General features: G+C 42.9%; 3 protein-coding genes across 20 annotated transcripts in view; 2 read left to right on the top strand and 1 right to left on the bottom strand.

The window, feature by feature from the left end:
- The window catches only part of LOC121584885 (ankyrin-1), a 167,830-nt gene extending 161,332 nt beyond the window's left edge, over positions 1 to 6,498 (top strand). For all 18 annotated transcript variants that reach the window (XM_041901083.2, XM_041901094.2, XM_041901091.2 and 15 more), the window contains one exon: positions 2,434 to 6,498. Coding sequence is in view for 2 of the 18 variants with exons in the window: in XM_045225681.1 (XP_045081616.1) it covers positions 2,434 to 2,475 (42 nt within the window). In the remaining 16 variants the exon portion in view is untranslated. The remainder of the gene's footprint in view (positions 1 to 2,433) is intronic.
- A 4,646-nt stretch (positions 6,499 to 11,144) lies between these two features.
- LOC121584889 (eukaryotic translation initiation factor 4E-binding protein 2) lies at positions 11,145 to 16,518 on the top strand. Its single transcript, XM_041901104.1, has 3 exons — positions 11,145 to 11,620; positions 15,509 to 15,697; positions 15,952 to 16,518. Exons 1-3 carry the CDS (start codon positions 11,485 to 11,487, stop codon positions 15,981 to 15,983), a joined length of 357 nt encoding a protein of 118 aa, XP_041757038.1. The 5' UTR covers positions 11,145 to 11,484; the 3' UTR covers positions 15,984 to 16,518.
- A 3,325-nt stretch (positions 16,519 to 19,843) lies between these two features.
- Positions 19,844 to 22,135, bottom strand: LOC121583980 (nodal homolog). Its single transcript, XM_041899826.1, has 3 exons — positions 21,853 to 22,135; positions 20,110 to 20,927; positions 19,844 to 19,996 (listed from the first exon to the last, which is right to left on the bottom strand). The coding sequence occupies exons 1-3, from the start codon at positions 22,133 to 22,135 to the stop codon at positions 19,844 to 19,846; spliced, it is 1,254 nt and encodes a 417-aa protein (XP_041755760.1).
- Between the last annotated feature and the right edge of the window lie 987 nt (positions 22,136 to 23,122).

Here is a 23,122-nt window from a genome sequence, read left to right as displayed (position 1 = left end):
TTATAAAAAACATTAAGGACACCTGCTCTTTCCATGGCATAGACTGACCAGGTGAATCCAGGTGAAATATCTGTGTAGATGAAGGGGAGGAGACAGGGTAGCCCTTTCCTGCAGTCATATGATCTAGTGGCCTCATGGGGGGAATGTTATTAATATTTTTAATAATTTCATAATTAATAGACATTATTGGGGGGTTTTAACACAGAAATCCGGTGTTTCTATGTAAAACAGTTTTGTTATATTTCAGTCTTCTGTTACAGTGGAGAGAACAAGTATTTGATACACTGCCGATTTTGCAGGTTTTCCTACTTACAAAGCATGTAGAGGTCTGTAATTTTTTATCATAGGTACACTTCAACTGTGAGAGACGGAATCTAAAACAAAAATCCAGAAAATCACATTGTATGATTTTTAAGGAATTAATTTGCATTTTATTGCATGACATAAGTATTTGATACATCAGAAAAGCAGAACTTAATATTTGGTACAGAAACCTTTGTTTGCAATTACAGAGATCATACGTTTCCTGTAGGTCTTGACCAGGTTTGCACACACTGCAGCAGGGATTTTGGCCCACTCCTCCATACCTTTTCAGATCCTTCAGGTTTCGGGGCTGTCGCTGGGCAATACGGACTTTCTGCTCCCTCCAAAGATTTTCTATTGGGTTCAGGTCTGGAGACTGGCTAGGCCACTCCAGGACCTTGAGATGCTTCTTACGGAGCCACTCCTTAGTTGCCCTGGCTGTGTGTTTCGGGTTGTTGTCATGCTGGAAGACCCAGCCACAACCCATCTTCAATGATCTTACTGAGGGAAGGAGGTTGTTGGCCAAGATCTCGCGATACATGGCCCCATCCATCCTCCCCTCAATACGGTGCAGTCGTCCTGTCCCCTTTGCAGAAAAGCATCCCCAAAGAATGATGTTTCCACCTCCATGCTTCACGGTTGGGATGGTGTTCTTGGGGTTGTACTCATCCTTCTTCCTCCAAACACGGCGAGTGGAGTTTTGACCAAAAAGCTCTATATTTGTCTCATCAGACCACATGACCTTTTCCCATTCCTCCTCTGGATCATCCAGATGGTCATTGGCAAACTTCAGACGGGCCTGGACGTGCGCTGGCTTGAGCAGGGGGACCTTGTGTGCGCTGCAGGATTTTAATCCATGACGGCGTAGTGTGTTACTAATGGTTTTCTTTGAGACTGTGGTCCCAGCTCTCTTCAGGTCATTGACCAGGTCCTGCCGTGTAGTTCTGGGCTGATCCCTCACCTTCCTCATGATCATTGATGCCCCACGAGGTGAGATCTTGCATTGGAGCCCCAGACCGAGGGTGATTGACCGTCATCTTGAACTTCTTCCATTTTCTAATAATTGCGCCAACAGTTGTTGCCTTCTCACCAAGCTGCTTGCCTATTGTCCTGTAGCCCATCCCAGCCTTGTGCAGGTCTACACTTTTATCCCTGATGTCCTTACACAGCTCTCTGGTCTTGGCCATTGTGGAGAGGTTGGAGTCTGTTTGATTGAGTGTGTGGACAGGTGTCTTTTATACAGGTAACGGGTTCAAACAGGTGCAGTTAATACAGGTAATGAGTGGAGAACAGGAGGGCTTCTTAATGAAAAACTAACAGGTCTGTGAGAGCCGGAATTCTTACTGGTTGGTAGGTGATCAAATACTTATGTCATGCAATAAAATGCAAATTATTTCTTAAAAATCATACAATGTGATTTTCTGGATTTTTGTTTTAGATTCCGTCTCTCACAGTTGAAGTGTACCTATGATAAAAATTACAGACCTCTACATGCTTTGTAAGTAGGAAAACCTGCTAAATCAGCAGTGTATCAAATACTTGTTCTCCCCACTGTATGTATATAAAGTGTAATATTGGGATGCAAACTTAAAATTGAATACATTTAAAGTTCTTTTTTTTAAGCCCATAACCATGTGTGAGGTGTACACTTTTGTTTCAAATAGGATTTGTTTAAGACTACCAAGAAACACTCTGACCCTGATTTAGCCCACTGCAGTAAAAGGTTAAAGAGGGGGTTTTAAGCCTTGAGACAATTGAAACATGGATTTTGTATGTGTGCCATTCAGAGGATGAATGGGCAAGACAAAAGATTGAAGTGCCTTTGAATGGGGTATGGTAGTAGGTGCCAGGCGCGGTTTGTGTCAAGAACTGCAACGCTGCTGGGTTTTTCACGCTCAACAGGTGTCCCTAATGTTTGGCATACTCAGTGTAATGACTCTGGTATCTGGAGTCCCCTATTTCCATGCTTGAAAGGAAGGTATGCCTACTCACATTTACTGATTGGTCTCTGGCTTCTTGATTTTTGCACCCTGCATGCCGATCCAACAGAACTGTTTGGTCTGATTCTCCTCACACTGATGGGAACCTTGTCCTTGCTCCATATAAACCTCTGTTTCTCTTTCCCTCCAGGATTTGAGCCCCACACCAAAACCATCCTACTTAGACACATGACCGGCAGCAGGTGACAGGAGGAATGAAGAGGAGGAGAATAATGGAGAGAAAAGAAGAGAGATTGGAACGAACAAAACACTAACTTCATAATAACCACAACCACAACGGCTAAGCCGATGATCATGAGAAGGAAATGGATTTACTTGTAGTTTTCTTACCTTTTTAAAAAAAGAAACAATCCAAAAGCGTCAACTACTAGGCTAGGAGCATGATTTCATATAAAACAAAAACCAAACAGAGACAAAAAAAACTAGCAACCAAAACGTGTTTCCTGTTATATGTATCAGCATGAATGACTGCTGGCGCATGGCCTGTCTTTAACTACAGTACTAGGGGTTGTGGGGATGGTTGGGGGGAGGGAGGGAGGGGAGGGAGGGAAGAGATCACTCCTGTATGGGAGGCCATGATGGAGTGTAGGGCAAGGTGAATATGTCATACGTCCCTTTTCTAAAGAAACAGGGCAGCGTTTGTTTGTGAAACTTCTGAATTATCTCTAGGCAACAGGTCACTCGTCCTCCCTGTCACACTGAACAGACTCTTCCAGCAAAAAATTAATAAAATACATCACAGGCTAGTTTCAGCCCTCCACTGTCCCACTCCAGTAGCCTACACTTAGGATATTGGCGTTGTATATTCTATCTGCACTGAAATGCTACGTGACTGAGTGTTACCTGTGTTTTTTGTCACAAAAACCCTATGTGATGCTGATGATGCTGCTGTTTCAGACACCTAAACTATCCTTCTGCCCTGGTTTTCTTGTTTGGTTAACTCTATGCTTATATATTCTATATATCTTGAGATCTGGTGGGTATGAGAACAAACAAAACAAACCTTTGTGTCATTCTGCCTGTTTTATCTGTCCATTTTTGTGTGTCCGGTTATTTGTTCTTTTGTGATTTTCATGTGCTCCCTCCCTTTGCTCCGGCTTCAGAGACATTTCACGGTTCTTTGTGTTTTAGGAAGAGGAGTTTCTGTGTTGACTTTCCTCCCTAACCCCACAACCAACCTCCCTGGAGTGGTTTGTGTGTTTCCAGGGTGAATGTTATTGGAGTAAAGGCTGGTGCAATGATGAGGACGTTGGGTAGACCTTTCCCTTACCCTACTATATGTGTGCAGCTATAGTCCAGTTTGTCTGGTGGATCCTGTCACCACCGTCTCCTGTATGTATGCAGCCCACCCACCTCATTCATCTATACACCCCATCCTCCCTGCACCTCTACCTGCACTGCACACCCTGCCCTGTCTCCCTCCACTCCCCCAGCTTTTCAGTGTAGATGCAGCAATCCTGTTCCTCTCAATGTGGATATTATGTAGCAGTTCTGTTCTCTACCAGCAGGGGTCAGAGTCCCCCTAATTAACGTAGCAACTCCCCTCTGGTGTGTCTTTGTCACACAGCAACAGATTGTCAGTCTGATATCACAGGACATATCCAAGAGGGTTTACAGATCATCTCAGCACCTACCCGTCATTCAATAAGGGTAAAGAACTAACTTCACCACTACAGGTAATAATGTAGCACTGGTTAAGCTGGTTACAGGTGATAGTTAGCCAGAGAGAGGTAGGTATCTACAGACATTTGAAAGTGTTGGGATTGTAAGTGTTGCTTGTTTTGTTGGCAACTCTCAGTAGTGTAGCGAAGACAACCAGCCACCAATCACTGTGATAAGAAACTGTAATATTGACCCACAACTGTGAGCCCACACAACCCCACCACAAACCTGTCTCCTTTCCTCTCACCCCTCTCCTGTCTGTACACCCCTACCCCTTTTCCTATCAGAAATGTATTGTCTGTTTGTTTAAAGGAAAGCAATAACTTTGGTCGAAAGAGTAGGTCTTTATGTGTGTGTGTGGGAGGGTGGGGGGCGGGTGCTATGATTACACTGATCATAGTACATGATCCACCTGAGCATAGGCGTCCTTACTACTTTCACCTTAGATGTACTGTCTGATTAGGAGAGATGCCAGAGCCCCAGTAAGCCTCCTGCTATCCACTTGACCTGCATGGAACATAAATAGTTTCCATTTTGGTTGCGTAAAGTAGACAAAGGAGACAAGTTAGTGGACTGAGTTACTGGTTTGCATTACTGGAGAGTTATTTTATTATTTCAAATGTTTTTCTCCCAACAGTGTTTGGTTTTTGATTGTGTGTGTTTGAAGGTTGGAGTGGCAAGGAATAGCCATTCACTGAGGTTTATGCAATCCGTCCAAAAGTGTCCACTCATTGTTCATTTAAGCCTTAATGGCATTCATATTTTCTTTTAAGGAGAAATTCTAATGGTGTGTGTGTGCGTGTGTGTGTATGCGAGCGTGTGTGTGTGTAATGTGTCCGCTGATTGTAAGTACAATTGAGACTGACACAGTACAGCGTCATTTAGTGTTGAAAAATGACAGTGCAGGGTTGAGGGAGGTGAATTGGCATGGGTGTGAAGGTGATGTAACACTACTGCTGGACATAGAACAGAGGCTCTCCAGTCCCTGACCTAATTTAAACATGCTTTAAAGTAGTGTTACCTCAGTCCAGTATAACATCCTACATCATATAGATTAGATGTAATACTGTACATCCTCTTGGCATTGTATCATAACTGATCTTAATACATTACATTGCTCATATCGGAGGAAAACTTATCACAAACACTCCAGAGAGTATATGAACGAACACTCTGCAATAATAATACACATACATTTAAATGAATCTCCAGTCCAGGCCCCGTGGTTTATCAGCCTCTGTAGCCACAGATAATGAATGTAAGGTCTTGCTCTATAGATATTAGTTGAGTAGGTAGGCTAGATGTCAGGCTGTTGAGTCTATCAATGGAACTCAGGATCTGAAACTGTATAACATTGAACACTCATACATATGAATAGATATAAGTTCATATAACCCAACGATGCATAATCAGAACGAGAGAATGAGAAAGAGAAAGAGAAAACACATCTAAACTCTAGTTTTAGTTTTGATCATCTATCCCTCCCTCTGCACCATTAAAACATATCATTTTTATGACCACACCTTGACTGGGTCAAAGCTATGGGGGCAACAGAAAGAGGAATGGTGAAGCACCTCCAGGTGACAGCTTAAGGTTGGCTCAGTAAGAGCTTTAGGAAAGCCAGATATACATACATTATACATTCATTATGCTTCTTAGTTTGGTTTATGTATCTAGTCATGTGTGTATACACAGTGCAGGCCTACAGTCTTTAAGTCTGGATGTAATGGGGTTGGTTCTGGAGACTTGGGGAGGTGGTAGACAGGGAAAGCAGACTGGGCGATAAGGATCTATGGTGGTAGAGGGTTAGTTAGACAACTCTCTGAGACAACATGGTGGCTTCACTGGCTAGGGTTTAGATGACAAATATTTTTCCTCAACACCGCCCACCCCCATTCTATCCCTGCACCCTAAAACCAAAAAGAGATTGAGCCAGTTCTAAGGCTTCCTTCCACACAGTGACAGGTTGAGTGGAAGAGTCAAGGAGAGGGAGGAGTGGATAGGACTTCAGACCATGGAGGTGACGACATAAACCAAGTTCATGCAAGAATATTAACTGTTGCAAAAACTAGAGAACACATGTATACTCCTTTAGAATGGATTGAAGACATTATTAACGCAATTGCATATTACTCAATACTAAGGAATGCACCTGCGCACATGCACAGAAAATGTTTTTAATATAAATGAATATATATAAAATATATGAAAATATATATTTACTTAGAATGCTATGCACCCTTACTTGTCAGCGGGATTATAGTTATTTTATGGATGTACTTTTAGCATCATAGCTACCAAGAGGCTGTTGAGTTATGGGTAATGCCTGCAACCTGGGAAAAATAGGGGCCTTGTGCATATTTGAACTTGTTTTGTTTGCTTTTATATTGTCATGGAGAGGTCAAATATGAAAAAATATATATATATACATGTACAAGCCTTTTAATCAAATGAAATCCGAAGACATCTATAGATAATTTACCCTGTACACCAGCTCAAATCATTTACAAAATTAATAAAGAAATGAAATGTCCTTGTGTTTTTATGTGTATGAGTTTGTATGAGACAAGTCCATCATATATGTGGTCCTCTGTAGCTCAATTGGTAGAGCATGGTGCTTGTATCGCCAGGGTAGTGGGTTCGATCCCCGGGACCACCCATATGTAAATATGTATGCACACATGACTGTAAGTCGCTTTGGATAAAAGCGTCTGCTAAATGGCATATTATTATTATATATTATTTTACACTGTTAATTGTACATTAACAATATCAATACATTTCACCAGATGGCAGTATAAGCTTATTTTTTTCAATGGATCTGACGTTTTCACAGTGGGGGTAGTCTTTCACAGCAGGGAGCATCCTGTATCTGGCATTGAGAAATGTGTTGTATTATCATATGAAAGTCCTATCATGAAAGTCCTGCAGCATTATGTACGTAATAGCTCGGAATAATGAATAGGTTCGTTTTCCCATGCATTTCATCCATTATCGTATAGCTATAATATTTCTAGCATTTTCAAGAACACAGACCTTCAAAGACACAGTGATTAACATTATCATATAATATTACACTGAATTGATTGATACCTCCTAATTCAGTTTGGCTCAAGCTCACTTAGGCTGCGTTTAGACAGGCAGCCCAATTCTGATCCTTGTTTCACTAATTGGTCTTTGACCAATCAGATCAGCTCTGAAAAAGATCTGTTGAAAAGGTCTGATGTGATTGGTCAAAAGACCAATTAGTGGAAAAAGGATAAGAATTGGGCTGCCTGTCTAAACGCAGGCTAACCATGCTATTTTCCAATTTGGACAGTTTACGTCCAAGTAGATTGGGAGAGGGAGTTGAGCAGGAGTATGCAGTGGTAGAAGTGTGGTTGGGAGAGGGGATCTGGTAATAGTGAACTTTTACAACCTGTGTAAGAGACTAGAGTTGATGGCTCTTGGGAGTGTAGAAGGTCAAGATAGGAGACGGTTGATGTGGTGTGGGGATTTTAATGCCCACAGTCCACTCTGGGGAGGGTCACGGACTGATGTAAATGGACAAGTGTTGGAGGAACTCCTGGGTGAGAAAGGGCATGTGTGCCTTAATGACGGCCGGGGAACCAGGATTGACCCAGTAACTGGAAATGAATCTGCTCGATCTTACTTGAGATGTAGTTGGAAGGCAGATCTAGTTGGAAGGTATGGGAGGAATCTACAAGGAGTAGTCATCACTACCCAATCATGTGTACTGTAGGAATGAGGGTGGAAGATACAGCAGGAAATGGGATAAGGAGATGGATATTTGGGAAAGCAGAATGGGGTCAGTTTCAGGAGTTGAGTGAACGGGCTGTTGCAGGTGGTTCTCAGTTCAGATATAGAAACAGTAAGCAGAGCAATAGTAGGGGCTGCAAGCCAGGTGATTCCTATGGGTACGGGGGGGAGAAGGAGCAAGGCAGGTGATTCCTATGGGTACGGGGGGAGAAGGAGCAAGGCAGGTGATTCCTATGGGTACGGGGGGAGAAGGAGCAAGGCAGGTGATTCCTATGGGTACGGGGGGGAGAAGGAGGAAGGCAGGTGATTCCTATGGGTACGGGCGGGAGAAGGAGGAAGGCAGGTGATTCCTATGGGTACGGGGGGAGAAGGAGGAAGGCAGGTGATTCCTATGGGTACGGGGGGGAGAAGGAGGAAGGCAGGTGATTCCTATGGGTACGGGGGGGAGAAGGAGGAAGGCAGGTGATTCCTATGGGTACGGGCGGGAGAAGGAGGAAGGCAGGTGATTCCTATGGGTACGGGGGGGAGAAGGAGGAAGGCAGTTCCCTGGTGGACTGAAGAGTGCAGAGAAGCTGTGAAAAGTAGGAACAGGGCTTTCAGGATGTTGAAAAGGTCCCATAACTATCAGCACCTGAAACAGTATAAACAAGCATAAGCAGTAGTAAGGAGGACCATTAGGACAGCTAAGAGGGAGTGTCGGCGCCAGTTCTGTGGAAACATCGGCAGGACTACTCATGTGGGAGAGGTATGGGGGATGATTAAGAGGATGAGTGGGGTCAGAGTAGATTGGGATCTCCCTGTGCTGAAAAGTGGGGAGACTGTTGCAATGAGAGACATGGAGAAGGCAGAGATTTTAGCCTAGGCATTTGTGAAGGTCCACAGCTCAAATAATCTAAAGGACGAGGGACAGCATGGAAAAGAGAGGGTCAGAGGAGAGCATCCAGGGATCCTGGATCAGAGAGAGGTTGTGGAGGATGCATTGAATGCCCCTTTTACGTAAAGCTGGGGTAACATCTGGGAAGGATGAGATGTGTTACATCATGAGTGACACTGCAATGGGAAAAGTATTGGGCCTTTACAATAAGGTGTGGCAGGAAGGAAAGCTGCCTGACAGTTGGAAGCAGGCAGTAGCTGTGCCGATACGGAAATCAGGGAAAGACCCTACTAGTCCATCAAGTTATAGGCCGATATCTTTGACATCTCATGTCTGTAAACATATGGAAAGGATGATAACAGAAAGGCTGACGTACTTCCTGGAGAGTAAAGGACTAATGTCAGCAGATCAAAGTGGGTTCAGGAAAGGCAGGGGAACGATGGATCATATACTGTGCCTACAGTCAGTCATACGGAAGGCACAGGCAAATAAGGAGGTGGTGGTAGCCGTTTTCTTCAATGAAGAGAAGGCCTATGATGTGGAAGGAGGGCCTGCTTATCAATTGGATAGCATGGGGGTTGGAGGACTTCCTTTTTGGACAATCAATACAAGTGAAGGTGGGGAGCTCTTTGTCAGAAAGTTATGAGGTAGATAATGGTACCCTCCAGGGAAGTGTGATTAGTTCTTTGTTGTTCTCCATTCTGATTGATTATGTATTCTCCCAGGTGACACCAGATATTGGGAGGTCATTGTTTGAGGATGACGGGGCGCTGTGGAAGAGAGGGAGTAATATTTCCCATAGGCCTACAGCCAGGAGCGATCAGAGAAGTTGAACAGTGGTCCTTCAGGTGGGGCTTCAAGTTCTCAGTTGAGAAAAAACAGACTGTGTTTTTTACTAGAAGGAAGGTTGGGGAGGAAATATGCCTAAAGCTGTATGGCAGGAATCTGTAGAGGGTGGGAGTGTTTAGGTTCCTGTGGGTCAGTTTTGACACTCGAACGACATGGGTGGAACATATTAACAGAGTAGTTATCAAAGGAAAGAAAATATTGAATGTGAGGCGTTGCCTGGGGGGTGGATAGAATGGTTTTGAATTTTTTATATATAGTGCTATCAAGGTCCTCACTGGACTATAGTAGTGTAGCATATGGATCAGCAGCTCGCTACTACATCTTTAAAAAAGCAAGATGTAATCCAGACTCAAGCTCTAAGAATATGTTGTAGAGGAGTCAGGACCTCCCCGGTGGCAGCGCTGCAGGTAGAGTTGGGGGAGATGGCGTTAAAGTTGAGAAGACAACAACTAACCATGACATATTGGGTAAATCTTGAAGGACATAAGGTTACACATCCTACAAAAAAGGTGCTCCTAGAGCGCTGTGAGCATGAACGAGATCTGAATATAAATTGTGGGTGGATAGGTAATGGCATGGTAAGAGAGAGAGGACTGTTCAGCCCCTCTTCCTGCTATCCCACCTTGGTTGCTCCCTCTGCCAATGATAGACCTAGGGTTGCTTGACAGGGTAAGAGCTGGTGAGGAAAGAGTAGATCCAGTAAATTTAAGTGAAAATTTAAGAACTCAGTACTATGCTGTCTTGAATATATTCACTGATGGATCTAAGGACCTTAAAACAGTGAGGACAGGTGCAGCTTTTAGTGTTCCTGAATTTAAGATGGCAGTGACAAAAAGAGCAACGGATCATTTATCCGTATACGCAATGGAGTTGCTGGCCAAACTCTTGGCTGAAGAGTGGGTGGAGTAGGTGAGGCCAGACACGGTAATCATCTGCTCTGACTCATGTGCAGTACTGATGAGCTTAAATTAATTTGTGTCACGGAGCAGACAAGATGTATTGTATGAGATTTTGCAGTGCCTGTTTAGGGTGAGACAGATGGGGATATTTGTGATGTTCCTCTGGGTACCAGCTCATGTGGGAGTAGAGGGGAATGAGGAGGTGGATGTTCTCGCCAAGCAGGCTCTCAAACATCTTAATGTTGATATTGAAATGTCAATCAGTAAAGCAGAAGCCAATGGGTTAAGAAGAACAGTGGTTAAAAACAAATGGCAAGAGTTGTGGGAAAGGGAAGACACCTGTATAAGATACAGGAAAAGGTGGACGCATGGAGGTCCTCAGGTCGAGAGAGAAGGGAGGAAAGTGTAACACACAAGGCTAAACAGTACATTGAAATTGGTGGGGAAACATCTGACTGGGAGGTGTGATCACTGTCAGGAGGAGATGGAGACAGTGGACAACGTGCTATTTCAGTGCCAGCAATATGGGAGGGAAGGGAGAGATTGTTGTTAGATTTAAGGAGTAATGGTGTTGAAGAGCCAAGCTTAAGTGAACTGCTGGGAACATCTTTAGGGGATGTAGTATTTAATTGTGTATTTCGAGAATGATTGAAACATTCCTTGTCTCTGGTCCACACTCCAAAACAGTTGGTGGGGGAATGCACCTTAAAGTTGGCTACCAACAGTAATATAAGAACCACAGAAGAAGATCATACAAATTGCAACACCATCCACCAGTGGGGGGAAACGTAATGTCAATTCTCTGCTTTGAGCAGCTCTTTCCTGTCTGTGTTTTTGAGTGCGTGCATGCGTGTTGAGTGTGAAAGAACGTGTGCTGCTAAGGTCCTACAGAACCTGGCCTGGTCTGTCGGTTTGCTTGTGGGAATGTGTGATTAGTTTAGATATACAACATTATTTGCACTTATGACAAAATAAAGTTATTTGTTTTTATTTAGGAAAGTAGCTTGCTAGCGAGCCAAGGCAAATACTTGAGGAAGCAGCAACAGAGCACGTTGTTTGCTTTGTTGTTTTTCAGGTCCAGGATATTTAGCTAAGTTGTCCAATTTGTAGTTATTAACAAACACCCTGTGTTTTGAAGATGTCAACGGGCTGTCAGAAGACCACTACCAGCAAGGCCATTCCGACCAGGCGGGTGACCATAAACGACGCGTCGCACATGCCCAACGACTACTCCACTACTCCTGGAGGAACTCTGTTCAGCACAACACCTGGAGGTAGCTAGCTAGTAGCTAGCCTTTTATAGAACTAGCTATATTTCTATGTTATAGATATGTAATATGTAAAAGCATGACTGTTTGTGTTTATAGCTAACTCAACGAGACATGATTACCATGCGTTCGAGCTGTGCAGGTGCCCATAAAACAAATATCGATAGGGTTATCAAACCTCTAGACAAAGGACACTTGTCTAGCAATCAAAGAAATGTATTTAGCTAAATGTTTGTGGTGCAATGTTGTAAACTGACAAAGGCTTTAGCCTGCGATATGCTCATGCCTCATCGCATTGCATACAGTAACTGTTGTTGTTTTTTGTTTCAGCTGGCGTGCCATTATTTGCGTCATCAGCTTGTTAGCTCGCTAACGTTAGCTTAGCTTTTCGTGAACCACCACGGTCCTATGTTTCACTGTGGTTCAGAGACTTGCAATACGACCTAGCTAAGACACTCATATTTGTGTAAACTCAATATGAGTGATTTATATTGCATTGTACAGCCTTACCTATGGATTGTGGATCCATGAAATGGGGTATCAGTCTACTCAGTGATACACACATAACATAACTATGTAGACTGGTGAGCGAGCTAATGTGGCTCATTTCACATTGGGATCGGAGTCCTGCAATAAGACCTAGCTAGCTAAGACGGTAATATTTGTGTTAACTCTACACAATTGTGTTCTTTGGGTGTCACAGTAGGCTAATACCCCATTTAATGTATCCGCAATCCATAGATAAGGCCGTACAGTGCAATATGATTGTCAATACGTACAATAGGCTGGATAGTGAGGTGATTCCCCACAGTTACAGTTCCACAATAAGAGCAATGACACTAATATTAGTGTAAACTCTAAACAATTGTGTTCTATGGGTGTCACTGAGTAGACTGGTACCCCATTTCATGTAGTCACAATCCATAGGTAAGGCTGTACATCTATAGGTAAAGCTTTGTAAATGCAGGCATCTTGTGTTTTATGACAGGCTTCTGTAACATTTCTTCCATTCAACATTTTCATGATCTATTCAAGCAGTGTTGTAGTCGCAATTTTAATGACTTGTGACTTGCCTTCCCATGACTTGTATTTGCACTTGGACTGGATAGGCTACTGTGATAAGCAGAATATTAGCATTTCTGGTTGCGCAGAGATAGTTCTGTTCTGTTCTCTAGCAGTAGGAAGGACGCAGCACACACAGCCTACATCAGCTTGTGAGCAAGCGATGAGTGTGGGCAGGCAGGCTCTGCCTCCGATCATAGTCTACACGTCACACAAATATCAGTCAGTGATTACAAAAGAGTAGCTGAGAGCCTGTTACAATTATTGCAAATATTGATCTGGTCAGGAGCAATAGCCAATTCATTCTAGAGACCATTCATCCCTTCAAAACATCATTACTGATTTGACATAACTATTGAACATTAAATACAATTTGTGAGCCTGTGTATGAAGGACTTATTTCAAGAAGCAGTAGTCTATAGTCAATTTCCTAGGCAATTATGACCATTTGGCAACACATAAACCAATGTGTTTTTGTTTTTGTGGTCCTCTGTAGCTCAATTGGTAGAGCATGGCGCTTGTAACGCCAGGGTAGTGGGTTCGATCCCCGGGACCACCCATACGTAAAAATGTATGCACGCATGACTGTAAGTCGCTTTGGATAAAAGCGTCTGCTAAATGGCATATTATTATTTATTATTATTATTGTTGTAATTAACCCGATTTCGTGGTATCCAAAGTCCCTGTCCCATCGCTGCAACCCCCATACGGACACGGGAGAGGCGACGGTCGAGAGTCGTGCGTCCTCTGAAACACAACCCAACCGAGCCGCACTGCTTCTTGACACAGTGCCCGCTTAACCCGGAAGCCAGCCGCACCAATGTGTCGGAGGAAACACCGTACACCTGGCGACTGAGTCAGCGTGCACTGCGCCTGGCCCGCCACAGGAGTCGCTATAGCGCGATGGGACAAGAACATCCCTGCTGGCCAAACCCTCCCCTACCCTGGACGACGCTGGGCCAATTGTGCGCCGCCGCATGGGTCTCCCGGTCGCGGCCGGCTACGACAGAGCCTGGATTCGAACCAGGATCTCCACTGCGCCACTCAGGAGGCCACCACATAAACCAATGTCAATGTGGTATTTCTTGTTAAACTCCGACACAGTGACTCAGACTTGAGCACTTGGACCAGGACTCGAGCACTGGGACTCAGACTTCAGCCATAGGGACTCGTGACTCAACTCGAGCACAGAGGCCTTGGGACTCGACTCGGACTCAAAGTTTAGTGACTGGACTACAAAACTGCTAGACGCATTGCAAAGTAAAATAACCTGACATTATCTAAAATTAAGTATCTGACATTTTAAAAGCAGCTCCAGAAAACATACTTGTTTGCATCATGCATGGATTGCATGCCATTGTGAATTAAATTATGAATATGTAGGCTAGGACACGGTTGCCTAACCTATCATGTGATGTGTTTAATGCATTTCCACACGAGGCCTTTCACTTCCTCCCTCTTCACTTGGTCACAGCTAAGGCGTTGGTGGTGGCGTTCAACACTGATTCAGAGATGATTAACGCACTAGCAGGACCTGCCAGATCATGTTGCAGTTTCTTATCTTTCAGCAGCTGCCATTTTGCATGAACCCTCTGTCACAAGAGACACCATTAACATATGTGACATATAATTTTAAATGCATCATTTACATAACTTTCAATGCATTTATAATTTTGAATGTTATGTAAAATTTGGGATGCACACTGTCCAATTTACCTCTCTAATATCAATCCAAGGTTAAGAGGAGGGGTAATGCTGAGGTTTTTCCTTTTGGGCCACTTATCAGTATCAAATGGGAAATTCTGGCACAGAAAGCAGCTGGCCGATATAGCTTGCATTGAACCACCATTTGGTTAGCAGATATCAGTGACTGTACTCAGTGGGCAGATTGTCACAGAGGACAGTTTTTGCACATATCTGTGTCAAGGATTCATGCAATCTTGTTGATGCCATTAGTTTTATTTTGTGTTAATATGAAGGTTAGTTTGTTGTAGACTATCTGTTGAGTTTGTTGATGTAGATTAGGCCTTTATCTGGGATATCTGGCATCGCTCTCGGTTTGATTAACCATCAGATTAAACCATACGCATGCATAGCAAATCATTGGGGCGGTATGTTGATTTATGCACTTGGAGATTATTTTGTAAGGAAAAGCACTTTACAAATGTATTAAATTATTATTTACCCTGAACAAAAATATAAATGCCACATGTAAAGTGTTGGTCCCATGTTTCATGAGCAGAAATAAACAATCCCAGAAATGTTTGATATGCACAAAAAGCTTATTTCTCACAAATTTGGTGCACAAATTTGTTTATATTCCTGTTAGTGAGCATTTCTCCTTTGCCAAGATAATCCATCCACCTGACAGGTGTGGCATATCAAGAAGCTGATTAAACAGTGATCATTACACAGGTGCACCTTGTGCTGGGGACAAATAAAAGGCCACTCTAAAATGTGCGGGGGGAGAACTTAAAACAACTGATTTCCTTATATGAACTGTAACTCAGTATATGTATGTAGGGCTTTCACTTCACACACACACCTCAGTGTTCCAGAACATCCAGACAACTGTTAGCTCACACGTCACAGTGAGAAAGAGGCACTGTACCTAATCACTCATGGACAGAATACGTAAACAAATTGATCATCTGACCAAATTATGCAAGATTTCAAGTCTGGGTTAACCGAGATTACACTACCTGACGTGTATGTGGTTTAACTGCAGCACAGGATTAGTACTAGGCCTATATGGAGGGATTGTGCACCAATGTATGATCTGTTCGATCCATTACATTTACATGAACATCTCATACCCTCCTCTCCCCTCAGGTACAAGAATCATCTACGACCGGAAGTTCCTGCTGGAGTGCCGCAGTTCACCACTGGCCAGGACTCCCCCGTGCTCTCTCCCCAACATTCCAGGAGTCACCAGCCCACCCTCCAAACACATGAACAATGTAAAGGCCCATAACGGAGAGCCACTGAACAACATCCCTGCACCTGCTGACAAAAGCGCTGGTAAGAACATGATCCTGTCAGGCAGGCCAACTATTTACTCTTCATACGAAATGTATTAGTTTTATGGAAAATATGCAATGTTATTTAATAAGTGAAATAAGATCAAATGTTCAGATTTACTGGAACCTAATGGGGTTTGGGTAATTTTTAAGTTTCAATATTTGCCTCTTATGTCATTATTGCCTGTCAGACTACAAATATTTAAGGTGAGTAGGAAATAAATAAATTAACACGTTATGTGTGTGTTTGTGAAGGGGACGATGCACAGTTTGAAATGGACATCTAACTGGTGGTGGAATGAGCATTCGAGAGGGATGTGAAACAACTTCACTTACTACCATGATGCTGAAGAAGAGAGGCCCAGCCAATCCCCCACCCAGACTTGCTACAATATTGTCACCCTCTGTGTTTACAAATGAGTCCATTAGTTGCGGTTTGTTAACTTTAAATATCACTAGTATTGTTACTGTAAAATCTGCACAAAGGTGGTTCAGGAGTGTGAATGAAGTGTTACCCTCTTGAATCACCCCTGGTGCCTTTCTCTTGTGGAGCCAGCATCAACACTGAAAAAGACTGCTCCAGAGGAGTGGTATGGAGGTAAAGATTCAATACGATTTCTTTCATTCTTTAAAATTATTTTGTCACTCAAATCACCCTTATCATGGGTTATCCACACTTCACTGCCTTCAAAATACTGTTAATTTTTGCAGATAAAAAGATTGTCATACAAAGAAAATAAAAATATATATATGGAAATTTGAGACAAAAAACTACATTTTCACATGGTTTGTAAGAAGAATCAATAAAGAAAAGAAAACATATTTTGTAGTAGACTTGTTTCCTAAAAAGTAACCAGTGCACATAGGGAGTTGGATAGAATGGGTAGGCTTTGTGTATTCCAGAATCAGAGGATCGCTTCTGTCAAACCCTTGGGCACTTTCGGTTATCTGGCAAGTGTCATTAGTCTCATGGTAAATGGGTTGACTGACTGCAATACATGTTCCTTTCGGGAAAAACACTTTGTATCTGACAGAAAACAAACTAATGACCCAAGAAATGGTTATTCCACCGGTAATATAGCAGTAAAAGAAAGACAGTAGCTTTTTTAAGTAACGGATAAGTAATCATAAAACACTTAGGCCTACTTTTCTTGAGTTCACATAGGGTTTGGATGACATTTCATTATTACGAGTTAAAAATTAAAAGTCTATCTGGTCCTGAAACATTTCATTAGAAATTTACATGAAGCAATCAGCCAATTACACCTAATTGATGTTACTTTTTTATTTTTGCTCGAAATCAAAACGCACTGGTTGAACTTGATGTTGTTTGCTGTTCACATCCATCAAAGGCTATCGGCGCCGCGGCTACAAATCCACTGGCACGCTCCCGTTCTTCTGTGACGGAAAGCTGTACATTTCCAGCGTCTATAGTGTGGCATGAGTGACATAAGTGGAATTCTTCAGGAAGTGCCCTCCTGCAACTGATAACATTCCAGAACCAGCAGCCTGGAAAGCGGTAATCATTACACACCATGATGTCCTTACACACCACTGTCTGTCTGCACTCTGCACATAAGCAGAGGCCTATATGATGCATATTGGCTCTAAATGAAATAACTTGAATTATGATTATTTAAAAAATTGGTTCCAGTCTTTTTTACACATCCATGATATGCTTTAGAGGTGATGCTATCATTATTTTATTTATTTAGAGATAATTCAATAAAAAACGGTTCTTCCATCTTCGGATCAATCCCAATGTAAATTTCAACCAAGTATTTTACCTCAGTGACTGACATACATAAGCGACTGTGATATCACCTGGCTGTGAGATGCTGTCCAAGTAGTTATCATTAAAGCAGGTATCTGGTCCAGTCAGATCAGAGCAGACATTGCCTAAATTGTCAAGTCTAGCACTTCATTCTTCCCAGCCACTGTAGCGTTGACAGTTGCCCTACTTGCCAAGCAGAAACCAAGGTTTGTTCCTCTACCTCAGAATTCAATAACACACAACATCATATGCACACTTTCACACTCAATCTTTTCTCTCTGTAAATCTGCGCCAATAAAAATAAGGGTGCTATCCATCGGCCATTGTAAAACAACATTTAGGTTACATCAACGGCAATGTAATTAATGGACACAAATTGGCTCTAATCCCGGTGTAGAATCAATATTAGCCCACTAGACTGAACAATGAGCTGACCACCAGGGTGTGGTGGGGAACATGAGAGGGTTATTCATGAGGGGTTAGTGTGTGAGAATCAACACGTGCTAGAGAATCTGTGACACCTGGCTCCTTGCCACTGTCCAGAAGCTGCTTCACTAACGGAAAACCCGCTGGGCCTTTTCCCCATGCCCTAGTGTCTGAACAAACACTGTCAAGGGTCCAACCCCAGGCCCTATAATGACTCCTGCCACAGTAGGACCCAATGAACAACATGACAGACTTCTGCACCCTAACAGATCAGCCGGTTTAAATGGCTATACTATTTGTCAGCATGGCTCGTCACAGAGTCAAGGGTGATTATTAATCTGTATTAGTTGTTCATCTTTAGTTAATAAGGCATTGATGATAGCCTTGAATTCAGCTTTGACATTTTGACTGTGATCACACTGCTTTTATTTTAGGCTGTACTTGCTTAAATATTTACATTTTAGTCATTTAGCAGAAGCTCTTATCCAGAGCGACTTACCGTTAGTGAGTGAATACATTTTCATACTGGCCCCCCGTGGGAAACGAACCCACAACCCTGGCGTTGCAAGCGCCATGCTCTACCAACTGAGCTAACATGAACAGCTTAGTTTTGTAATTCAACCTGCCTCTGAGGAGCTGGTGCACAGGTTAAAAATGGTGTGTGAGGGCAGTGTGTCATTCCTTTTGCTAAGAGAGAGACTAAAGATAGGTGTAATTTCAGGGCAGGGAAATGTGAAGGTGTGGATGGACCTTTTGCACTTTAATAATATAATGATAATAATATGCCATTTAGCAGACGCTTTTATCCAAAGCGACTTACAGTCATGCGTGCATACATTTTTACGTATGGGTGGTCCCGGGGATCTTTACCCCTCCTCCTGCACACAGCTTCACTAACTGCACTCTGCTCTTGTTAGGGGGTCTATATGCCCTCGTTCCTGTCACTCTTGATTCCTGGCACCCCCAAAATAAACGGCTTTTTCTTTCCTCCAATCACCACCCCTATCTTGACCCCTCCATTACAACCTGTTGCTCTGTTCAGTTGCTCCCTTTACCCGCTACTTCGAACACAATCAACTAGGAAATTGCTCGCTTTGGCCTTTTTATGCGAGGCACTGATGACTTCCCATAATCTGTGCAGTAATACTATAAAAACAGATGTGGATTTGAGGTGAGGTGAGGGTGGTAAAGCTGTTCACAAGTGACTGGTTCGAAAAGCCATAAACACACTTGTCTTGTTCAGTTCATCAAGATTAGGCTTGGTCAGGGCTATGCTAGCCTCAAGTAGATTATTGGCTTTGAGTCAATTACATCAAGACAGTCAAAAGTTCAGGCGAAGATGATGCTGAAATGTATAGAAATAGATTTCGCTCACTTATTTAGAGGATGAAATCAATAAATGTCACACTTCGTTGAACGGAATAAAATGCTTTAATATATTTATTTTTTCATTGTATGTACAAAAATATATATTGTAATAAAGTATTAATAAATGAGTGAAAATATAAAATAATCATCATTGTAACAATTAAGGCACCATTTTGGCAGCATATATCTTTCACTTCTTAAATTACAAAACACTGACAAACACAATATAAAATGTATAGCCTAAAAGTAACACCCAAAATGGGTAGTCTTTCTTCTTGAAATATTCAAATAAATAACAGTACATCTTTATCATACTGGTTCAAACCAAGGACAAATCTAATATGGAATGCTGTGGATCCAGCTGAGATCATGACATAGGCCTAGATAGAATAAGATATAGTAAGGACCATAGCAAAGAAATGTATCTTCAATGTGACAACTACCACAAACAATTTAAGGTAGATGGACACCAGACCTTCAAGAGTCATTCCATGGCGTACAATAGTTTCCAAGTGAAGCCTTTTAAATAAGTGTTTTCACAATAGTCTTTGTGGTTGCCGGGCCGACGTGGCTGGGGTATCAGTGACAGGCACACCCCTCCACGATCATGTCCTCGTGATGCCGCAACACCACGTCTTCGTCCCGGTAGTACAGCATGGACAGCGGGCTGAGGTGCGCGGGCACGCAGGAGGGACAACCCACGCGATCCGGATGGTACAGTCTCAACAGGCTCTGAAAAACACACAAAAAAATATTAAGCTTTTACGAAAAGCTGCACTGAACATAAATGCATATTGGGAACTTAAACCAAATATATAAAGTGTTGTTTTATTTTTAGATCTTACTTGCATGTATGCGTGGTTGGTGGGACTGAAGGATTCATCCACCGGAGTAGGGCACTCGCCCTCGCAGCGGAACGCGTTGTAGCGCTTTGGATACACAATCCACTCATTCCAGCCGATCTGGTCGAAATCTACCCACATGTCAATCTTCCGACAGAGTGGGCGTTGGACGGCTTCAGCCGCTGACCCAGTAGCATTAGCTGCAATTCCGCCGGCCATCCGCACTCTCTCCATTCGGTTTCTCTTGTGGCGTCGCCCTTGAGCTTCACGGCTGACTTGGTCCAAAATTGCGTATTTGGAGTGCTCCACGGTACGGATGAGAGTGGGTGCGCTCTCGCCAACTCGGGGCAGATTGTGCTTGGAGAAGACAACCATCATAACCCGTTCGTCTGTCGGATGGTGAACTTTCTTTCGCCTATGCCCGATGTAGGCCATGTCAATTTCCTCTCTGTCGTCCGGTGCCCCACTCCCGTGTTCTTCCTCTATCACATCTCCAACTCTTGCTTCTTGGATTTGCTTCACTGCGTCTCCCTGGTGCAGCCAATATTTGAGCAGAGCTGTCACATTGAACACGTTCCATTGAGACCTGGTGTCACTGGGCAATGCGCCAAAGCTGCCCAAGAGAAAGCGTTCCTCGCTGCACAGTTCAGTGTCAGACTCGCAGTCCTCCTTTCGTGAGTGATAAATGTCCAATGTGACGCGCTTGGAGGCGGAGAACGCTGGTAGTCTGATCCGTAGCTCTGACAGCTGGACGTCGTCACTCACAGAGATGGAGGACATGTCAAAACTGATGGTCCATTTCTCACCCACTTGATGGCAACCTGGAAAAACGAACAAAAGTCAGCAAACCAAATGTATTACATTTTACATTTTAGTCATTTAGCAGACGCTCTTATCCAGAGCGACTTACAGTTAGTGAGTGCATACATTTTCATACTGGCCCCCCGTGGGAAACGAACCCACAACCCTGGCTTTGCAAACGCCATGCTCTACCAACTGAGCAGGTCTCTTCTGTATGAGATCAGTGCGCAATCAACAAGACAAACTTTACGCACACTTCACCACAAACTAGCCAAACCATTCAACAAAATGTCAAAGCCTTGGAGGGAGAGGGAAAACAGGACAGAGCAGGATGTGTATTCAACCGCAATATGTACAGACGTCTGTAGGGCTAATACACACACCCGCTCACATAAAACAGAAAAACTCTTTAAAGCCGAATAAGCATTGTGACACTTCTGGGTTGTAAAGAGGGAGGATCTGATAAACACAGATAACACACCCTGCAACCAAAGTGCCTGACAGTGATGGAGAGGACAAGCCTGAAGAGATCTGTGGACTTGTTCGGACGCTTGCTTGAACTACAGGTCAAACTACATAATCATAGAAGACTGTAGCTCAGTTGGTAGAGCGTGGAGCTTGCAACGCCAGGGTTGTGGGTTCGTTTCCCACGGGGGGCCAGTATGAAAATGTATGCACTCACTAACTGTAAGTCGCTCTGGATAAGAGCGTCTGCTAAATGACTAAAATGTAAATGTAAATGTACAATACACGCGCCAGTCTGTATTGGTCCAAAAAGTAGCAAGTTAAAGACATGACAGGCACAGTGAATGCATAAAATGTTGGAAAGCCAATTGAAAATGCCAAACAAATGTAACAAAATAAGGATCCTCTGGGAATGTTGCCAATACTGTTAAAGTTTTCATATGCCTAACACAATTACTTGAAATTAAATACTTTACGTACCTTTTGCTATCAGACTGAGGACTGAATCAGAATCGTGTGGAGAGGGTCTGTCATCCGCTGCGCTGACAGCCGCGGACTGTGAGGAGTCTGCAGTCTTGAAGGAGCGGTACAGCTGCATCATGTAGAGAGGGTACCTGTTGGGATGGTACGAATTCAGATATCCTAAACTGGACTCGGGTGAGCTCTTGTAATGCCGGGAATGGTGCGACAGTTTCTCCGAACTGCCAATCCTGAAAAAGCAGACGAGGAGCGCGCAAAAGACGAGCCGTGCCAAGCGTACCATTTTTGGCTGAAGCGGTGTATCCACTATAGCGTTAAGTCACGTTGAAAGTAAAGAGAAGAGAGAGATGGCAACAACTAGCGTCCTTCCTCTAGCTTCTCTTGGTTTGAAATTATGCGGTGAGCAGACAGAGATCCAGACAGGGCAGTTATAGTGGACAGCTGCCCTTTGATGACCCCAGCCATCACAAGCATCTCAACAACCCTTTGATCCCAAGTGCACATCAGAGAGAGGACAACAAGACAGCATTTAGCCAAGGTCATTGTCTTTCGAAACTGTCAAGACATTTACAGGTGGTAGGACTATAATCCTTCTGTCATTTATTAAGATCCCAACTGTTAGAACCCCTTTGATATCAAACTTTCAAAAACAGTAATATTACTTAAACATATATTTTTTATTAGGCCAGACAAGACAAGTGCATTTTGAGATCAGATTAGGTTCTCTAATAGGCACACATATTTTTTTTAATTAACCAATTCGGTATACCATTGCTTGTTTTAAATATTCATTATATTTTTGTGAATACTTCACTAATGTTTCCTGCATCATCCTGGCCGCCTTTTTCTTTTTTTTAAACATTAAACAAAAGGAAATTGAAAAATGTCATCCAACTCGTATGACCACATATTATTGACTATAGTAATATAGTCATTTATTATCGGTTTTCTACCTATCAATATGAAATCGAAACCCATTGAAGTGCTTCAATTAGATAGTATACAAAAATATCAAAGCCATTATATTGGAGATTATTTCCAAAGAGTCAGATCCATTGATCGTGGGACCGATGTCCACGTTTCAAAAGCAATATTTTGGATGTTGGTTGGCTGTGAAACTGAACCAATTTCAACTGCGTTAAAATAAAAACATAGGTATATAAAGCTTACAAGTGAAATTAAACCTCTTAAATGTAAAGTCCCCATATTTGGGGACCCTATTTTATTTTTTAAATTCAATTTGGTTTGGTATCAGAACGGTAGCCCCTAT

The sequence above is a fragment of the Coregonus clupeaformis genome, chromosome 16 (genome assembly GCF_020615455.1).
Source record: "Coregonus clupeaformis isolate EN_2021a chromosome 16, ASM2061545v1, whole genome shotgun sequence".
NCBI lineage: Eukaryota > Metazoa > Chordata > Actinopteri > Salmoniformes > Salmonidae > Coregonus > Coregonus clupeaformis.
Note: the sequence above shows the minus strand (reverse complement) of the source record. Positions and strands in the feature narration are given on the sequence as shown.

What these genes read in the sequence shown, in the direction of transcription:
- LOC121584889 (XM_041901104.1), top strand. Translation starts at nt 11,485, where the DNA reads ATGTCAACGGGCTGTCAGAAGACCACTACCAGCAAGGCCATTCCGACC. An exon ending in GTTCAGCACAACACCTGGAG is followed by an intron (nt 11,621 to 15,508) that starts GTAGCTAGCTAG and finishes CTCTCCCCTCAG; the next exon opens with GTACAAGAATCATCTACGAC. An exon ending in ACCTGCTGACAAAAGCGCTG is followed by an intron (nt 15,698 to 15,951) that starts GTAAGAACATGA and finishes GTGTTTGTGAAG; the next exon opens with GGGACGATGCACAGTTTGAA.
- LOC121583980 (XM_041899826.1), bottom strand. Translation starts at nt 22,135, where the DNA reads ATGGTACGCTTGGCACGGCTCGTCTTTTGCGCGCTCCTCGTCTGCTTT. An exon ending in CCTCAGTCTGATAGCAAAAG is followed by an intron (nt 20,928 to 21,852) that starts GTACGTAAAGTA and finishes TCGTTTTTCCAG; the next exon opens with GTTGCCATCAAGTGGGTGAG. An exon ending in CCAACCACGCATACATGCAA is followed by an intron (nt 19,997 to 20,109) that starts GTAAGATCTAAA and finishes TGTGTTTTTCAG; the next exon opens with AGCCTGTTGAGACTGTACCA.